Here is a 20,812-nt window from a genome sequence, read left to right on the forward strand (position 1 = left end):
AAGTAAGACAGAGCTTTCACCACTGAATTCAGTCTCTGCTTAGGAGTTGCAGAGAGAAGGTTATGCTTCTTAGGTCTAAACCTCCCAACCAGTCTGAATTCATGTGAGTCTATTTATGCTGTACTTGTGATTCATTTTCCCTCTGTTTCCTGGGAATTCCTCTCTGCCTCCCTGCCTTTTTTCTTCATTTCTTTGAAGACAGCTCTAGGGTCACCTTCTTTATGAAATCCCTCCTGCTTATTCCTACTCCTACTCCTAACTCCTAAGATTACTGTCGCCTTCTGACCTTCTTATCCCATGAATACTTCTGTCCTTGTGCCTAGAAGGCTTCTTAGTACTTGCTAGTCTTCCTGCTTCTAGGCTCTCAGCCTGATAAGATCACAGAGGATGTTGGATTCACATTGGAGCTCTGGTACATATCTGGTGTCCAACAAATATCAGTTGAATGCAGAAATAGATTTAAACATCACAGGCATGAATTCCTCATATAAAGGAGTGTAGAAGGTTTAAATGATTATAAGTGATGATCTGGATTAAAAACAGCTCAAGCAGAGCTAAATGAAATGAGAGAAATTCTCTACTTTACAAAGTGAACTAGAAATTTGAATCAATTATCAACCTCCTTCTGGAGGAGTTAGGAATGTGATTTAATTTATTTAATTACTTGACTTCATTATCTTATGCAGATTTAAGAAGATTCCTCCTCATCATTCAAAAAGCACTGCAAAAATAATCCAGACACCCTATAAATATATTGTTTAAAGCAAAAGATTTGAACCTGAACAAGCTGAGGAATTACTTCAACTTTCTACATCATTTTCATTTTGAAGATATAGCCAGTTTAGAAGTAATGTAATTGCTGCAGAAGTTGTGTAGTAAGAACTTGGGTTGGAAGGCCTATAAAACAGTTACATACAAATTACATATCTTCTTGGACTCTTAGCTCATCAATATGTGGGGGATGTTGACAAGCACTTCTCAGAGTTGTCTGAGGATTTAATGAGCCCGTATGTGAATAAGTCAACAAATGTCTGATTAATCACCAAAAAATCTACAAATAAAATCTGTGGTTTATCATGTAACTATAGTAAATCTAAAAAGTCTTAGAAAATTATAGTAAATTTTATTTTGTCAGTGGATCTGATATCATTGAAAATTAAAAATGTAAACAAATGCCAAGTAGTTGTTTATAAGGCAATGCGTACCAAAACTCAGTATAAGCCTAGTAGTATTTGATTTCAATGAAAAAAAATCAAGAATGAAGGCTTTCCCAAAACTCACATTGAAGTCATGTGAATTTATAGGACAGCTCAATCTTGGAATAAACTTGTCTTCAGTAAGCCCTAGGAATGTTAATGCCTGAAAGAAAAGTTCAATGTAAATACACCTGCTTTAGGTTCAGATAAGCAGGGAAATGGCATGCATGGGGTTACCCCTGAGTGCAAGGGACTGTCTCCTTCCCACCACCCCACCTGCTCCTGCCATGGGCCCTGTACACTAAGGATGAGACAGGGTAAGTGGAGGGGGCAGAACAGAGATTTAATTTCAGGACATGTGTTTACGATTATGATGTATCATAAGTCTTTTTCCTGAATTTCTGATTTAGTCTAGTTAGTGATTTTAGCCATTTGCTATTTTCTCATGTTTTTAAATGGGCCGGCCCACCTATCTACTCAAATATGTGTCAGGTGGGTTTGCCTTTTACTCTAATTTTATAAATTCCAGCATCTTTTTTTTTGCTCTGTATTTAATTAGAATTCCAAAGTGGAAATGGAATAAAAGCAGAGCAATGGTGATTAGTGCGGTAATACATATGGTTACTGTTGTGTGCCTATCACCCACTAGCACCCTTTAACCATAAGCACAGTTAACAGTGATGTTGCTTCCACATCACTTCAGTACATATTCAAACACATGTTCTGTGTATTTGACATATAAAGGACCTTACTCTTTATTTCTGTTCGCAAAGCTACAGAATATGATGTGAAAATTTTTGCTTATTGACAAATATTAATCCACTTAAATATCTACATCATATTCCATTATATAGATGCAGCATAATTGATTTAGTCAACCTTCCATTGATGTGCATTTAAGTTGTTTTCAAGCTGTTGCCATTACTGTAGTATGAAATGCATACTATTATGTATATGTCTACAAGTATTTTTAAAGGCTGCATTCATAGACGTGAAGTGGGGGTGATGAGTATTTAAACGTTTAGAAGTCATCCCCAAATTAATTTCAGAAAAGTACCAATTTGTCCTCTCATTGACAGTTTATTAAAGTTTATTTTCTTACATTTCACCAGTAATGGGCAAAATCAATCCCTCTTTTTCAGTTTTGTCAATTAGTAAGTGAAGTTATATTTTTACTTTTGAAATTACTTTAGCTTACAAGTACTCTTTTCATTTGTTAACCAGACAGTTGTATTTTTTCTTTTGTGAATTGGTTATTAATGTCTTTGGTCCATTTTTCTCTGGGATTGCTCTCTCTTAAAGGAAATTACCAGAGAAGCAAAATATTATAAAGTGTAACAGGTATTTGAAGCTCAAAATATCTCAGGCATGACCCAGAAATACTCTCTCCGAGTGAAAGTGGTAAATTGCATGCGGTGTTTGGAGACATGGTTTTATCCTGTTGTTAGGTTAGTCTTCCTGAAACTATTTTTACTGCTAAGTATTCTTTCCATTTTTTTTTTTTTATATTCCTGATATCTTATGCAGTTTATCATTCTTCTGAACTTTCCTCTCTCCGCTAACATATATAGTCAGGTTTTGGTAGATGATTCAGTAATCCCAGCAATCCCAGGAGACAAAGCCTGTCCTTATATAAATGTTTCTCTAAAAGAGATGGAAAGAAATAAGGACCTTATAGAAAATATATAGGAGTTAGCCATCAGTTCAGATAGTTAATGTTTGTAATACTTGTCCATACTTTTCTCCCCACATACATGTTTCTCCCTCTCTTCCTATGCTGTATCCCCCACCTTTTCCTCTTCCTTCTCTCCTGCCCTTTATCCTGATCCTGCTCCTTCCTTTCACTTCCCCCATCTTCCTGTACAGGAGCAGCTCAGAATCAATTAACTTTGTTTTCTGGGTTTGTAGGTAAAAACTAAAGCAGGCACTGATGAATACTTTTTTAGTGATGAAACAGTAGGCACACCCACTATATTTAGGAGAGAGGCAAGGATGTTTTTGTCACCCTTGTTGTTTACTTGTTCACCTTTGCTCTCCAGGTAATAGATTATAACAGTTGGACATCCCTAATTTAGGAAAGGAAATGGACATACCGGTCCAGGAAGCACAGAGAGTCCTAAACAAACTAGACCCAGGGAGGACCATGCCAAGACACTCATAATCAAAATACCAAAGGTTAAGGATAAAAAGAGACTCTTAAAAGCAGCAAGAGAAAAGTGAATAGTTACCTACAAAGGGGTGCCTGTAAGACTGTCAGCTGATTTCACAAAAGAAACTTTGCAGGCAAGAAGGGACTGGCAAGAAGTATTCAAAGTGATGAAAAGCAAGGACCTACAACCAAGATTACTGTCTCCAGCAAAGCTATCATTTAGAATGGAAGGGCAGATGAAGTGCTTCCCAGACAAAGTAAAGCTGGAGTTCATCATCACCAAGTCATTATTATATGAAATGTTAAAGGGACTTATTTAAGAAAAAGAAGATAAAAACTATGAACATTAAAATGAAAACAGCATCACAACTATCAACAACAGAAGCTAGGGAATGGAAACAAAGGCAAACTAAGCAGACAACCAGAGTGGGAACAGAATCATAGGTATGGGGAGCATGTGGGGGGAGGGCAGCTGAGAGGGGGAAGGGGGAGAAACAAGCATAGTATGAGGGTGCGAGTGGACAGGGGGATGTTGAGAAGAGCTTATATGCATGACCCATGGACATGGACTTGGGGGGGGGGTGTTGCTGGGTGGAAGGGAGCAAAGGGAAAAGAAATTGGGACAACTGTAACAGCATAATCAATAAAACATACAAAAAATAAGTGAACAACTAAATAAAAATTGGAAGTCCAAAAATGTGTTTTCCGTAATTCACCTTGCTGCCACTCACATGTACAAGTAGGGGAATAGAAGGAAAAGATGAAAATGGAAATAGTCTCATGCATTCCACAGCCTCCCTTATTGGAGTTTCTCTAAAAGACCTGGAGAAAATGCTAAAGGACTTTTGTATCTCCAGGCTTACTAGACTCATTCCCGTTATGAGTGGGGAGGAGTTTGGTCTTGCCACTCCTCAGGAGGCCTCCCCTTCCTTACACTTCTTTCTACTTTGCTTTAAGGGCAGTCCTGCTCAGATTTTACTTAACGAAAAGAAAAAGTAAAATCCTCCAGCAGAAATGATGTAGTCTGAACTGTTTCATAATGTTTACCTAGAGTTTTAAAAATGAGATGATAACTTTGAGCCACCATTGGTTGGAAAATTTAAAATAAATTTGATGTATGTTGCTATGGGTTAAAGGATGGCACAGCTCATTGCTAATTTAGATGGTGTTTCTGCTCTGCTGAGAGATGATTGCTTATCTGCAGTACAGAGGAAAGATAAACAGGATTAGCACAACTGGGTAACCTACAAAACTGATTGACTTACACAAAATGATAGAACGTGGAACAACCGGAAATGCTGCCGTCCATCTTTTACCCTTGTCCTCCTAGAGGACAGTCAACAGTGTGTTGTTTCCACAAACATGGTCATGAGACCTCTTAAATGAAGTTCCCATATATGTTCTGCAGAAGAGGGATCTGTATAAAAAGTCTAATTTGTGATTTTTAAATGCTTCAGTTCTTTAACCAGAGACATCTCAGTTGATTTCCTGCGTTTAGTAAATATGTGACTCTTTAGGGATAGCTTCTTCACACCAATTTCAAGTTGACTTCCTGCCAGGAAATGCATTTGAAAGGGAGTGTGACAATCATTGTAAGAGCTTGAACAGATTTGAAGAATTGGGGTATAGGGCGTGAAGCATATTTCTACTTTGGGGAAAATAGGCTTCTAATTTCTTCTCTTCCTGCAGAAAATGTCTCCCACTGGGTCTCAGCAGGGCTTTTTCTAACAGCTCATTATGGATCTGTCATTTGGCCTCCTGAAGACTTTTGTGTTCTATGGAGTTTATAGATTTTAGTCCAGAGAGAGCAATTGTTCCATGTCATCGTTACACAGCTCATAACTGGTTTGGGCCCATATTTTAGTTTGTCAGGGTGGCAGGTTTGGAAGGCATCAGTAACAAAGAACACATACAGTGTAGATCTCCAAGTGCATTCTCTACTCCTAGCATTTTCTGCATGCTTAGGATGTACTTGACCAAAAAGTGGTATTTCTCTACTTCCCTTTAATTCCAGCATTCATGCGAATGTAGAACTATACTGAATATTAAGAAACCATCCTCTAAAACAGACCAGCAAAGGCCTTCAAATGTACATAAAACCATAGCTTAAACATTTTGTCACAAAATTAACATTTTGCACATTTTCACTTTATATCACCCTTGTGGCATCTTCTCTAGTCCCCATCTCCCAAATCCCCATATTTCTCTTTGTTTTCAGTTTGTTTCATGCCCAAGTGTCCCAGTGGAAAGAGAATGGTGCTTGCAGAAGCGATTAGATTACTCAGGCGTTTGATTCAATGGCATCATTAAGATGAGCAGAAACATCAGATGGACTGCTTTGGGGTTTTCTACCTTGTTTTTATTATTGCTATTATTTTTGTTACACGTCTTTGAATCTGGAGAAATAGAATGAATTAAAAAGAAAGGCATTTTTTTATGTGATATATTCCCCACCTGTCTCTCTCTTATATAAACTCGTCTTCTTTGCAACTACTAGATTATTCATGCTCTGCCACTAAGATACACAGACTCCACTCAGATAGTTTTTGACTCTAAATTCCAGTACAGACTTGAAGTCATAATTTTGTTTCCATATACAATGAGCCATCATTAATTATTTAACTTAATATATTAAAATATATTTTTGATTTGCCTGGCTGAGCAATGAAAGAGTTAATACTGAGCAATAAAGAGTTAATATTAGCTTGTTTATTGATAATTACTATAATCAACAGTGTAAAATTTTTCTATGTATTACTTAATTTTGTCCTTAAAAAGACATTAAAATCAGGCATAGCTGATGTCACTAACTTAGATTTTAGTTCCCAGATACTGAGCTGTGATTTGCATTCATTATTCCTTTGCTCTACCACAGTTCTATAGGGACTGTAACTGTCCTCATTTTGCAGATGAGGAAACGGAGGCTCTAAGAGTTTGAGTCATTTTTTCAAGCATGGCTGTTAAGTGGGGTGTACTATATACTGGGTATTAAAGAGCGTTTTTACCATCTTACAGGTAGAAAAACTGAGATAAGAAGAGTTTAAAACAACTTGGCCAAAACTACATGGCTATCAAATGATGAAGCAAAAATGGGACCCTTGTTTGCCCATGTGCAAAACCATTATGCTGCACATTAAAAAATGATTTCTATTCCATATTATCTTTTCAACTTTAATATGATTGAACTATTACTCACCATGGATGTTTTCTCTTTGAACTCTGGTAAAGATATAGACTAGAAATTCTGTTCTAAAAGTTTTAAATGATTTCACTGGGAAGCAAATCCTCAAACTATTCTAGCTTGAATAGAAAATATTTCCATCTGTCACATTTGTGGATACCACATGGAGGTTTTTATGTAATGTTTTTGTTTGGTCCTGAAGGCATAGATTAATTTTTACTTCCATTTGGCAGGCCTCACATTCTGGCAAATTTATAAACTTTGAGATAAGAATAAAAATACAAACGTGTAAGTAAGACAATGTCAAGTATATTTAAAATAATTGGTGTACTTCAACTGAGAAGACAAAGAGAAACCATGGGGCAAGAACTCTGGTGAAAGGATCAGGGACAAGGATGAATTATCATAGAATCTGTGTGTATGGCAACCTCCTATTGATGCAGCGAGCCTTCAAGAACTACTGCTGATTCTTGGAAGCCTCCTCCCCTGATACCTCCAGATAGCGTAGAAGAAGATTCTTTGGTGTTCCCCGAACTCCATCACAGTAATGAGCTTATTTCATTTTAAATGTGCACTTGGACTGCTTTGCCATTGGACACCAGACTCTAGAAATCAGAGTGTCCCTGGTGTCTAGCATATTTCAATGGTATTTAAGCCAGTTCAGAGTCAACAGATAAGCTCGCTGAGCATTTAGTATACTCCAGGCACTCTGTGAGGCATTTGGGATAACATAAAAAACAAGAGAGGGCTATTTCACCAAAAATGAACATTGCACTGAGAACCTGAAAACAACTTGAATTCCAATCCTGCTTTTCCTGCTAACTCATTGTTGGAACTTAGACAACATTCCTGGTCCGTAGTTGCCTAAAAGGAATGTCTGATTCAAAAACGTCTGAAGTCTCTCAACACTGCAAGTCTATTTACTTAACATCTACTCAGCTATAAGTGTGTGAATGCATCTGGAACCATATATATGCTCTCAGTGTGTTCAGAAGAGGACCTGCATGTACAAGAATAAACTTTCACGAGAGTGTGAGTACTGAAAACCAGTATAGATCATTGCCATGAAAAGCCAAGTCCCAGATGTGCTTAAGCTTGTAAAAAGTGTGAAGGACAACAACAATAAGGCCTTAAAAACTGTTATCAGAGCAAGAATAGGAGAGACTAAGCCTGATGACCAAATGGAATGGTGTAGTGTTAACACGTGACATGCAAGGCAGAAATCTCAGTCAAGGAGAGAGCTTTTGGCTGAAAGGGGTAGAATAAACATGGTCCAGAGGGAAGATGGGTCCATGGTAGGTGTGCAGACTGTAATCGGACGCTTGAATGAGTGCAGGGGTCCACGTCTGCACTGAGAAAGGAAAAAAATGAGATTGAATTTCCGCTGATGATTTCTTAGCTCTGCAATAAAAGGGTAGGATGGCAAGGACCTGGAGATAGCCTTACAGCACCCTGGTTTGCACAGTGAAGAAGAAGGTGTGTTGTGCAAATTTTAAGCTGGCAATCTTGAGAGCTATTGCTAGCAAAATTATCCCTATTTTGTGAACACTGGGAATAAGAAATAGAATGATTACTATGTAGCCAAGAATTAACCCAAACTTTTTTTGGTCATAGACAGAATATATACCTATGTGTATTTTTGTTTGGCTTTTGGTGAAATCATAAAAATCATGAGAATGTGGAAACCAACTGTGGTTAGGTTTATTAATAACTAGATAGATGAACTCTGCAAAAGATAGTGGCTGATCATTATATTCTTTGGACCAGGAAACTTATTTTGAGCTCTATATCTATTGCACTACCAGACATCAGTTTTTACTATTTACATGAATGAATATTTACACAAATTAACAGTGTCTGCCTAGAAGGAGGTCTCTAGTGGAATGTCACAGGGCTTTCTTCAATTACATTTTGGATGAAGCTTTGAATCCAGAGACTGATAAGCAAAAGCTCTGTCCAAGTTAACAAAGTAAAATTCATTATAGTCAGATTTTTTGTATGATTTTTTGAGGAAATAAGTCTCTGATCAGCCCTATCAGCCCTGTCAAGGATGGCGGAGAGCAAAGAGGAGGATCATGGAGAGGGATGGTGTCTTCTGAGCCTGCACCTTCATGTGCTGAAGGGGATCTAGAGAGGCCTGAGAGTCTGTGAACTCTCCCAAGTCCTTTAACCTCATCAACAACCCATGGCTTTTCCCATATGGTCAGTGTGATTTGAGAAATGGCAGTTCGTTCGTCCATGGTCACAGTTTTAAAGGCACAGAGCATTCTTTAAGATCTACTGTTCTGATGGAAAGAGGAATCAAAATAAATAAAACTGATAGAAAGAAAACCTCCATGAAAGCAAACTTGGAGGCCCATCCCCATTTCAAATTCTGTGAGAGCACAGGCTCTGGAGCACCCCCTGCACTGGGTGACATTGGGTCCATTACCTCAACTCACTTAGCTTCACTTTCTCCTCTGCAAACTAGAGATCATCATGATTACATCCCCTTCCAGAACTGTGGGAATAAATATGTTCTCATACCTACAGCACTTAGACCAGTGCCTGACCATAAGCAGCGAGTGTTTGTATGTTATATCATTACTAGTATTGTTATTAAAACTTAGAATAATGCCCCCTCCCCCAAAGTGATAAATGTGTAGGAGGTGGCTTTGCAGCATAACCTGAGCAGTAGATTTAGGCTGTTTTTACTTACACTGAGCAGATTGAACCAAGTGTATGTTGCGGTGGCAGGTGCAGAGGCCTGTGCCTTTACTCCCTCCAGGCTGCATAGTTTCACTGAGCTTCTTACGGCAAAACTGCTCTTCCTGTCCTCATGCTCTTCCCCAATATCAGTCCTGCATGACTGTTTTCATCTACAAATCGAGGTTAATGTTCCTCGTGTTTGTGTCTTATTCCAGCGCCATTGCATATGAGGGTAAAATTGAAGCATTTAGGCATGACATTTCTTAATTTCCAAGGCCTGGCCCTCCTTCCCCGTCTGGCCTTTCCCGGTTTGCTCCCCCAGTGCTGAGCTGTGTGCTGAAGGCAGGCCAGAGCTCTGTTATCCAGCCTTTCTTTCCTTCAACCTTACCTGAAATGCTGTTTTTCACTTGATTGTTAAGAGTGAGGGTGCTATCGCCTTCCTGAAACCTGTGGCAAAGGCCCCCCTGAATTGAAATTTCATTCTAGGGGTTGTCTCCTTGTAGATATGACAGCTCCTTCCTTAGGGTCTAAGCTTTTGAAGCAGTGACGGAGTTTGCACACCTTGGCTTTCCACTCTGGGCTGGGTCCCTGAGTCACAACAGAGACTCACAGTGTTGAATTGCCTCCAATGCAATTAAAAGAGGACACGGACTCCCAGCCCGAGTTTGCTGATCCTGGGAGTCGGAGCAGCCCTGCCCAGACCTGGCCAGGGTCGACAGGCTGAAGAAGCTGTGTGATGCTTTCATTTCTCCCAATTTGATTCTTTATTTCTAGACTCCTCCAGGAGTCTTCTTTCATTTTTAAAATACATTTTCATACTTTTAAACTGCCCTTGTTATTTCTTCATGTCCGATCTAACCTGCTTTGCTTACTCACGATGAAGCTCAGTCCCTCCTCACTCTTTTCCAGCATCCTAGTCCCATCTCTCTTTTAAAATATATAGTTTTTCTTTTTCAGCCCCCGTTTCTCTATCAGCCTCAGGAATAGAAAATGTCACACAGCCTGCAGTAAACGTTTTAACAAGTGGAGGAGGACTAAGAATCTGTAAGGAATGATAATTCACGGTGGTTGTTTTTAAACCAGGCGAAGGCCTTTTGCCCTTATTTTCATTCTATTTGGAAAGATTTCAGAGTAAATCCTTACCCTGCCATATGGGAATAACTGAGTGAGAGGGCTGCTATTTAACCTACGCATTTTTTTCCCCAAACACTTAAAACTGTTTTTACTTAAGAAAATATAAGCTGACACTAAGTTTTGCTTTAGGCAAGGTTTGGGAGATGTTTGAAACTGTAATATGTATACTTTGATAAGTTTTATAGACTAGAGCTGCGGGTTACAATATGGTTTGTTCTTCCACCTTAAACTCTTTTAATCCTAGTTATAACTCCAGTGAAGGCTGGATTTACTCACCAGCTTGTGCAGCTAGCTAAAAGTGCAAGTATCATTACAACACTGTTTTTTAAACACAGTTCATAAATCCGAAATAAAAATTCAAAAGGAGAGCTTGGTTTTGCAAGATTTGTTGCCATGCAGAAACCCTCTCAGAAACTCCTCCATTTTCTACCAGTCAGATTTGGCAGCTTGAGAACTTTTCATTACAAATAATGACAAATATTTTATGAACTCACAAAATGTTGCTTTTTGTTTTGGTATTAATTTTGTTTATGTTTTTAACTAGGGAATTTAGTATGCTAATATCATGGCTATTCAGCAAATCTCAGGAGAAGAATTACTCCCTTATTGAGCATTTTAGTAAATATGTCTTCAACACTGGCTATGTGCAAGGTACTTTAGTGAATATTTCTGGTGATTAAAATATGAATTAATTCCAATGTTTGACCACAAGACATGGGAGAACTAAGACACTATACTGCTTTGAGTGCCACAGAAGAGTGGCCAAAATGCCTGAGGAATGAGAGCTTACATGGGATTTGCTGAGTCAGTCAGAGAATAAAGGAAGTGGAATAAGAGCTTTTGATGACTAAGCCAAATATCACTATGTGAAATTGGGAGGGAGTGGTAAGAGGGTTCTCAATGGATGAAAGAAACATTTTTTACAAAGTCTCTGAAACAGTATAATATGGAGTATAGTTGGATTTCAGTTTTGAATGAATTCAGTTAGAGATAAAGGTAAATTTCATGGGTTTGAAATGCCAGATTAAACTTTGGTAGGTAGTGGAGAATAGTTTATCCATTATCCCACCCTTTAAACAACTTCAGAGCTGTGTTTTAGAGTAATTAATCTGCCTTCAGTGAGCAAGCTTGATTGTGGAGGAGGAGAAATTGGAGTTTGGAAGACCAGTTGGGAGGTTATTATTACAATGGTCTAGTAAGACTTAGTAAGAGCTGCTTGGGCTAGGAAAAGTTGGTTGGAATGGAGGAGTAGAATTGAGAGACATCATGTAGTTAAAACTTCTAGTATTTAGAACCTGATTGGAAGGTGAGAGGAATAAAGAAGGGTGGTGTTTAAAAAAGGCTGTGAAGAGTCAAACCTGAGAACTACATCATTAAGGAAGTTAAGTAGTGTTGGTAGAAGGTAAGTTTAGCTTTGCTAGCAGTGCATGAATGTATGTATGTTCCTTACTGGAGAGCTGGAAATGTGAAATTGAAACTCAGGCTAGATTTGAAATATAGACTTGGGGACCATTAACATAAAGGAGATGGTAGAAGGTGGAGGAGTGGATATGAATGCCAAGAGAGAGTATAAAGAGAAGATGGTCAAAGACAGAACCCTCAGGGGATGATTGCCTACTTTTAGGTGAGGAAAGATGAGCTAAAATTGAAAGAATGAGGTCAGGGAAGAGCCAGAAGACTTAGAATCATAAAAGACTGAACAAGAGTTTTGGGAAAGGAGGGATCAGTAATATCTATGGAAATAGAGGAGTAAGGAAGATGAGAATTGAGAAATTAAATGTGGGAGTTTAAGAGTTCATTGGTGACTTTCACAAAAGTGGCCTTAGAGCCATGAGCTGCTGGAACATATTCTCCTTTTAAGTCTAGCGTTTTTGTTTGTTTTGGACCTATCAGGTGTTTTGGATTTTTCCATTTCTTTAAAATAATGCAGATAATGAGGATATTGGGGGTGGGGGTGGGGGCATAGGTAGATGGTGTTATGGTCATGATTAGGGGACTATTGTATATAATAAGTGATAAAATTACTTAAGTAAAATATACCTTGAGCTTGCATTTTATTAATAATAGAGACACTAATTCAGCCAAAAAAGGCAGTCTCCAGGATTTTACATTAGTCAGTAAATAAAACTTACTCCCTAAATTATGTCAATTAAAAACCTATTCTTCTGCCCCATTTCATTATACAGATCTATAACAACAATGATATATAAACAATTGTTGAATCAATGAGCACACCCCAAAGCATATATAGATTATCATCTTTTTCCCTTCCTTGCAGAATAAAAGACCAAGCTATGATAGCAACTGGTGGAGTGATAACCGGCCTGGCCGCCCTGAAAAGGCAAGACTCTGCCAGATCACAGCATCACGCCAACCTCAGCCCATCGCCTGCTGCCCAGGAGAAGAAACCAGTCAGGCGTCGTCCTCAGGCTGATGTCGTGGTTGTTCGAGGGAAAATCCGGCTTTATTCCCCCTCTGGTTTTTTCCTCATTTTAGGAGTGCTTATTTCCGTTGTCGGAATTGCAATGGCAGTTCTTGGATATTGGCCCCAAAAAGAACATTTTATCGACGGTGAGACAACATTGCCAACAAACGAAACTCAGGTCATTCGGAACCAAAGTGGTGTGGTCGTTCGCTTCTTTGAGCAGCATTTACATTCGGATAAGATGAAAATGCTCGGCCCTTTTACAATGGGGATTGGCATTTTCATTTTCATTTGCGCTAACGCCATTCTTCATGAGAACCGTGACAAAGAAACCAAAATCATACACATGAGAGACATCTATTCCACAGTCATCGACATCCACACACTAAGAATCAAGGAGCAAAAGCATATGAATGGCATCTACACGGGCTTGATAGGAGAAACAGAAGTAAAGCAGAACGGGAGCTCCTGTGCGTCGCGACTAGCAGCAAATACCATTGCCTCTTTCTCAGGTTTTAGGAGCAGTTTTCGGATGGACAGCTCTGTCGAAGAGGATGAGCTTGTGCCAAATGAAAATAAGGGTTTGGGGCATCTGATGCCGCCTTTGCTGTCTGACAGCTCTGTCTCTGTCTTTGGCCTCTACCCACCTCCTTCCAAGACAACTGATGATAAGACCAGCAGCTCTAAGAAATGCGAAACCAAGTCAATTGTGCCGTCATCCATCAGTGCTTTTACATTGCCTGTGATCAAGCTTAATAACTGTGTTATTGATGAGCCCAGTATAGATAACATCACTGAAGATGCTGAGAACCTCAAAAGTAGGTCAAGGAATCTGTCCATGGATTCCCTTGTGGTCCCTTTGCCCAACGCCGGTGAGTGCTTCCAGCCAGGCAGCATGGTGCTCCCGAGGAATAATTCTATTGGAGAGTCATTGTCTAGTCAGTACAAGTCCTCTGTGGCCCTTGGACATGGAGCTGGACAGCTCTTGTCTCCTGGGGCTGCTAGAAGACAGTTTGGGTCCAACACGTCCTTGCATTTGCTGTCATCACATTCAAAATCCTTAGACTTAGACCGAGGTCGCTCCACCTTAACTGTTCAGGCAGAACAACGGAAGCACCCAAGTTGGCCTCGGTTGGATCGAAGCAACAGCAAAGGATATATGAAACTAGAGAACAAAGAGGACCCAATGGAGAGGTTGCTTGTGCCCCAAGCTGCAATGAAAAAAGACTTTACCAATAAGGAGAAGCTCCTTATGATTTCAAGATCTCACAATAATTTGAGTTTTGAACATGATGAGTTTTTGAGTAACAACCTAAAGCGGGGAACTTCAGAAACAAGGTTTTAAGATTTTTTAAAAATCATTTTTCAAGGCTATATATTTTAAAAACTATTTTCATCAGTGTTTCCTTGTTAAAGCATTGATTGTAAACATTTTTAATCAAATGGTTTGTAGTACATTAGACCTGGCTGCTTAATTCTGTAATGGAAATAGTTGTATGTTTGGGTTACTGAGATGCAGTACTCTATATTATCACATATGATTTTATTTTTTCCATTCCTTTGAAAGCATGATCTCTTTTATTAATATGAATACAAAATACTTCCACTTGAATTAAAGCTCATTTTCTTTACTTTTAAGTTCTCTCATTGATGGTCATATTCATAGGATGAAGTGTCCAGATTTGAAAAGGTAGGGAACCAAAGTGTGGACTAAAAGTACAAAATTCAAGCCCAAGACACAGTATTTATTTATAAATATGTAGGAGTGCAAATCTTAGGGCTGCTTTTCTGAATTGGTTAGATTCTTAAAAGGGAAAAGATCTATCTTCTTTGTAAGTAAATAATATGAACTGGTTTAATTCTGTGTGAGCTAACTGGTTAAGTTGGTAGGTAAGTATTTTTTTTTTAACATCAGTTCTATTTAGTAATATTTTATCAAGAGTCTATATATTCAAGAATCATGGCTGAGAATGCAAGATATTCTTAGGGGTAAAAAATCAAAATACTATCAGCTGTAACTTTAGATATCCAGAATTGAAATTTCTCTGCAACTGACTTGAAAAGTGAATGAACCAATTAAATTTTAGAAATGCTACTGTAAAATAAAAATATACATGAAGAAAATGTTGACTAATGAATTAAAATACATTATATGCTAGTTAATGCTAACTAGTCTTAGTTCTTTTTGCTAGTCATCTCTACTATCATCCAGTATTCACTCATTCTCACATTTTTATTTCCCCCCAATATTTTTTAGATTTTGTCATTTGGAAAATAATTAACTAACCTTGATATCTCTTTATATCTTCTTCACATATCACTAGCTTGGTGGTTTAAGGAAATTCAGTCCTTGATAAATTTCCTTGAAATTGACCTTGTGCTGGAAAGCCTAGTGATGACTCCAAAGACTCTTATGGTATAATACATTTTTGGGATTATGGCTCTCAGTTATTGAAGATAGTAAATATTAAAATAGATGTTTCCATAAAAAAATTTTCATGTTTTCTATTAAGGTAACATATAATTTTAAGAATTGTTTAATGGAATAATTAGAAATTTTTACAGGTTTTTCTCAATGCCTAAACATTTCTGAACATGAGTATTGCATTTGTTGTGGGAGAGGAGAAGGAAGATATATTTATCTGTGGTTCCCACAATTCCATCTTTTGTTGGCATCGTGAACTTGAGGCATAGTGTTACTTGTTAGAACATCAAGCCTGTGTATTGTAATAGAGTAGGTTCAATATTTTACTATAGAACATTTGATAAATTTCTGTTCTTAATAGAAATCTGTGCTCTTCATACATTTGCTATAATTTTTAAAATAAAATATAAATTTCTGTTTAAAGTATTGTTTTTCAAATTTTCAGACACATTCTACAGAAAGTTGTTAATATACTAGTGCATGTATTGGAAGCTGAGGCTTTTATATTTTGCTTCTGTTAGATTAGAGAGCTAGGTCCATTCACCTATTTAATTAATCTGTTTTCATATTTTGTCCTCTTTATGCGGTGATTAATTTTACGTGTCATCTTGACTGGGCTAAAGGATACTCACATTTCCAGGTGTGTTTGTGAGGGCGTTTACAGAAGAGATTAGCATCGAATCGGTGACTAAGTAAAGAAGATTGTCCCCACCAATTCCAGTGAACATCATCCGATCTATTGAGGGACTGAATAGAACAAAAGGCAGAGGGAGAGCAAATTTGTGCTTGAGTGGGGACATCCATCTTTTCTTGCCCTTGGACTAGGATGTGTACACTTGACTCCCCTGGTTCTCAGGCCTTCAGGCTTGAACTGGATGAAACTACATTACCTTCCTTCCTGGGCCTCTAGTCTGCAGAAGGCAGATTGTGAGACTTCATGGCCTTTACAGTCATGTGAACCAGCCCTTATTATATCTATCCTATTGGTTCTATTCTCTGGAGAACCCTGACTAATACACTTAGGGTCATCTTCTTAAAACATCATTGAGTCTCAGAAAAATAACTAGATATATAGTATCTAGCAAAAGTCAGTGATACAGATTTAAAAACTATGGCTCTCCACATGCCTGATGTGACAAATGACTAAAGTATTATGATTTGCTCAGTTCACATTTGAAAGAGCTCTAACATTTTGAAGAGGATTAAACAGCATGGGTCTTGGAAGATCCAAATAAAAGAATTAGAGCTTAAAGCAATGACTCTTGTTCAACCCCTCCATCAGAAAACCTGAGTTTTATATTTACCAAACAAATCAACTTTATTAAATGGTAAGTAATGTACTCATTTTAAATTAATCAAAGACACATTCTGGAATTAAAGCTTCATATAAATATGAGCTAAATGATGTTACTGTATTGGAATTTTAATTAAGACTGTATTTGTACATTCCCCTTAGGCCTTTATAAATATTGACAATTATTCAGAAACTCCATTTCTTCTTATGGGAAACCTCAAGGATCTAGATCCTGGGCTAGCTGCTGCCAGGATGAAGAGTTTCTAAGGCTTGTGTCCTGTCTCAGGGTGTGTTGGTTTGCTGGGGCTGTCATAACAAAATACCACAGACTGGGTGGCTTAAACAACAGAAATTTATTTTTTCACAGGTCTGGAGGTTAGAGGTCCAAGATCAAGGCATTTGGTGTCTCCCGAGGCCTCTGTCTTTGGCTTGTGGATGGCTGTCTTCTCTCGGTGTCCTCACATGACCTCTCTTTTCTGCAGGAGTGTCTCTGGCATCTCTTTCCTGCTTGTAAGGACATCCGTCTTATTGGGTCAGGGCCCCATCCGATAGGCTCCTTTTCACTATTTTCAAAGACCCCACCTATCTCCAAATATAGTTACCTTCTGAGGTATAGAAGGTTAGGACGTCAACAAAGGTTTCTGGGGGTTTACAGTTCAGCCCCTAACATGAGGTGTGCTACTGAGAAGTGGCAGGGCCAAGTGAGTGTTCTTAGTGTGCAGTTGGTAAGAAGAGCACATATGCCCGCAATGGCTCCATCCCATTCCCTCCATGTAGCCTTTAGTAAGTCACTAAATCTCCTGATATTAATTGATTCAATTTCAATTAATTTCTTAATTTCAGGACTTTCAGTTCCTCAACTGTGAAATGTGATGAGTAAGAACGTAAGTTCTACCTCCAAAGGCACAGGGTTCTTGGTGTCCTGGAATGAAGATCTCTTTTGCCTGTCACTCTCTCTGCAACAGTTTGCTTCTCAAATGAGGGGTGGGAACTGCAGTAGAGCAGACTGGTTAGACTCATGGGTGTTGGAGCCAGAGGGCCAGGATTTGCACCCAGCTCTTCCACTTCCTGATCATATGGCCCTGGGCACTGACCCATCAGAGGTGCTGAGAACTACAGAGGCAAGACCACTGGTGTGTCGAAACTGAGTGCCAGCCCTACTCCCCAGTTAACAGAGATTAAATGAATTGATGCTCATAAATTATCCAGGAGGGTGCCCAGGTTGGCATGTAGTGAGCATTCAACATACCTATGTGCTATTACTATCTGAAAGTGTTACTTAAGGGCTTTCAAACCTTCACCTTGTCCCCACCACAACCCCAAGTATATCCCCTATGGTAGTGTGAGAAACGCTCACAATAAAAACTGGGACACAGGACTTGAGCAGTAAAGCAAGGCCTTTATTCACGGGTCTGCAGAGCCGGGCGCACCCACACAGTCAGGAGCATGTGCGCACCAAGTAGACAAAGGAAACTGGTTTTATAGTCTTAGCTTCCCCACCCTGAAATTGCCACCCTAAAGTGATTATCTTCTCCACCCTAAAATTGCCACCCTAAAGTGATTATCTTCCTTGCCCTAAAGTGAGAGCGATTAGCTTCCCCACCCTAACGCAATTAGCTCCCCCTCCCCTCTCCTTCTTCCCCGTTTCTCCATTACTGGTTACTCTGGAGTTACAACCTAACACGGTTATCTAAATGCCCCTTCTGTGGTTTGTAGATATGCCAGTGCTGTCAGCTCCCTTCTCAGAGATCCTCTAATTACATTTGCCCTTTGTTAGTAATGACTTTTTACTGGTTTGGGAGTCACTATGTCCTTGTTTCTAACAGTAGGGTAAATCAAGGCCCCAGTGTCAACAATCCCCCAGAACCTGTGAATGCTACTTCATTTGACAAAATGGACTTGCAACTCTAAATTAAGGATCCTGAAATGGGGGAGAGTATCCTGGATTATTCAGGAGTGCCCAATGAAATCACAAGAGTCATTATTAAGAAGTAGAGGAAGATTTGACTACAGAGAAGTTGATGTGACCAAAGAAGAGAAAGAATGGATGATGCTAACTAAGATCCTGACTCTGAAGATAAGGGAGGAGCCATGACCCAAGAAATGCAAGGAACAAAGGTCTAGTTGCAAGGAAGTGCACTCTGCCCTCAGAGCCTCTACAGGAACCAGCCCCTCTGACACCTTGACCTCAGCCCAGTGAAACTGACTATGGACTTCTGGCCTCCAGAACTGTAAGAGAATAAATACGTGTTACTTTAATCCACTAAATTTGTTACAGCAGCCATAGGGGACTAATATATTCCTCCAAACCAAAGGAGCTTTTTCAGAGCAGTGAGCTAGTTGTCGGCAGACTCGTGAATGGCATCCATACCAGCATTGCTGGCAAGTGGCCCAACGCAGGATGTATAATTCACTTTAGATTAACTTTAGCATACTAATTTAAACAAAGGAGGTAGAGCTTCTTTGAAGCAGTAAATATTGACTTTGATATACAATAAAAATATAAAGCCCACAGTTGGTTTAAGAGTAGCCATCAATTGTAAAAGCTTTCAGGCTCAAATTAATGTTTCTGTTATATAGTTTTAGAAGACACAGTGGTAATACAAGTAAAAAGAAAAACATTTTTAGTGCAATTTTGTATCAAAATGGATATTATGTTAGCATTTAACGTTCGCTAGATAAAGAAAAGCTTTCAGTTACTTGTTTTAGCAGTTCAAATTTAACCTATTTTAATCCTTACTGAAACATACCATGAATGACTAAAAGAAGCAAAATACTGGGTTGGCGAAAAAGTTCATCTGTTTTCTTTCTGTGAGACTCAAGTAGTGCTTAGTTGTCTTCATCTGAAACAATTTTGTTAAATTGTATTGTAACAGCTGTCATATCAGTGTGCATTAAAAAAAAAAACCCACCCAAATTGGTGAATTTTTGTGTAGCCATTTTAATATTGAAGAAGGAAGAAAATAGGTAACATTTTCAGCATATTATGCTTTACTTCAAGAAAGGTAAAAACAAAACTGAAATGCAGAAAAAGATTTGTGCAGTGAGTGTACGGAGAAGGTGCTATGACTGATCAAATGTATCACAAGTGGTCTGCGAAGTTTCTTGCTGGAGCTTTCTCGCTGGCAATGCTCCACAGTTGGGTAGACCAGTTGAAGTGGATAGCAATCAAATTGAGACAGTAATTGAGAACAATCAACATTATACCACGTGGGAGATAGCCGACATACTCAAAATATCTAAGTAAATCAAGTTATTGGTGAAAATTTTTAAAAATGTGTCTTTTAAACTAATGGACTTTTTGGCCAACCCAATAAGTTTTTTAAAATTGTCATTTTTCCATACTTTTAACTATAGTGTTCTAAGTACTAAATCTGTGGCCTTCCCAGTGATATTAAATTGCTACAGTATTCAGATTGTTCAAAGATCTTAATCACTTGTTTCCTAAGAATCAAAAGATAATCCATACTTACATGGATTATCTGGTTCTTCATGTTCAATGAATTGCCATTATCCTTTTCCCATGCTACATGCAATTCTACTTTAGACTCTCTATCAATAATAGGGTGTATAACCTTGATATTGGATCAGATCCCTGTTTAATGATCTAAGTCCTTTATGATCAAAAATCAAACTGAAGTAATTCCATTGGTTTCTCTGTATTCTGTTTCTCTCTGGACAGAAGCACAAGGGAAACAGGCCAGGTCATTGAGGTGGCTTATACTCATTGATGCCATCTTGAGGCAGTAATTCAAAATTAAGGCTCAGTAAAGTGAACAAATGAAGTTACTCAACCTTTATATGTCAGCAGATCAATTTCTATTCTTGAAACACACCTTTGGTACACTTACTCATGTTTATATTTCTTCTTTTGCTTGACAGTATGAGATAAAATAAGTAATAAAGAGGATACAGAACATTTCTACACATAGGGTTTGGTTATTCTCACAGCTTCATGTTGGTTTTCACTCCAGTCTAATCTTAAATGTCACGCATTCTCTTCTTATTGTTCTTCTTTACTACTGGTTGGTCTAGTAGTTGTTTTATTATAAAAATGATTGAGAAAATGACTCATCTTTGTCTCCTCCTTTATGAATTCTCCATTTAAAATACCGAGATTTCTAATAATTTTCTACTTTTTTCTCATCATTAAATAATATATATGTGTCTCTAGGAACATGTGTATTCTGCAAATTAAATTTAAAGATTTTGTTTGTAGTGCAGTTATTTATAATCTAGACAAGGCCACAATATTTGTGGTACAAAAAATTGGATACTTGCTAATAGAAACAGAAAAATCTGGAATTGGAAGCAATAAGG

The 20,812-nt window shown here is 38.3% G+C and overlaps 1 protein-coding gene across 1 annotated transcript in view; it reads left to right on the forward strand.

Annotated features, from left to right (window-relative positions):
• Positions 1 to 14,881, forward strand: part of TMEM200A (transmembrane protein 200A) — a 64,268-nt gene extending 49,387 nt beyond the window's left edge. The window contains exon 2 of the mRNA XM_090280650.1: positions 12,627 to 14,881. Coding sequence (XP_090136776.1) covers positions 12,643 to 14,118 — 1,476 coding nt within the window. The 5' untranslated portion in view covers positions 12,627 to 12,642 and the 3' untranslated portion in view covers positions 14,119 to 14,881. The remainder of the gene's footprint in view (positions 1 to 12,626) is intronic.
• The last annotated feature ends 5,931 nt before the right edge of the window (positions 14,882 to 20,812 follow it).

The sequence above is a fragment of the Furipterus horrens genome, unplaced genomic scaffold, assembly GCF_987537825.1.
Source record: "Furipterus horrens unplaced genomic scaffold, mFurHor1.1.pri manual_scaffold_6, whole genome shotgun sequence".
NCBI lineage: Eukaryota > Metazoa > Chordata > Mammalia > Chiroptera > Furipteridae > Furipterus > Furipterus horrens.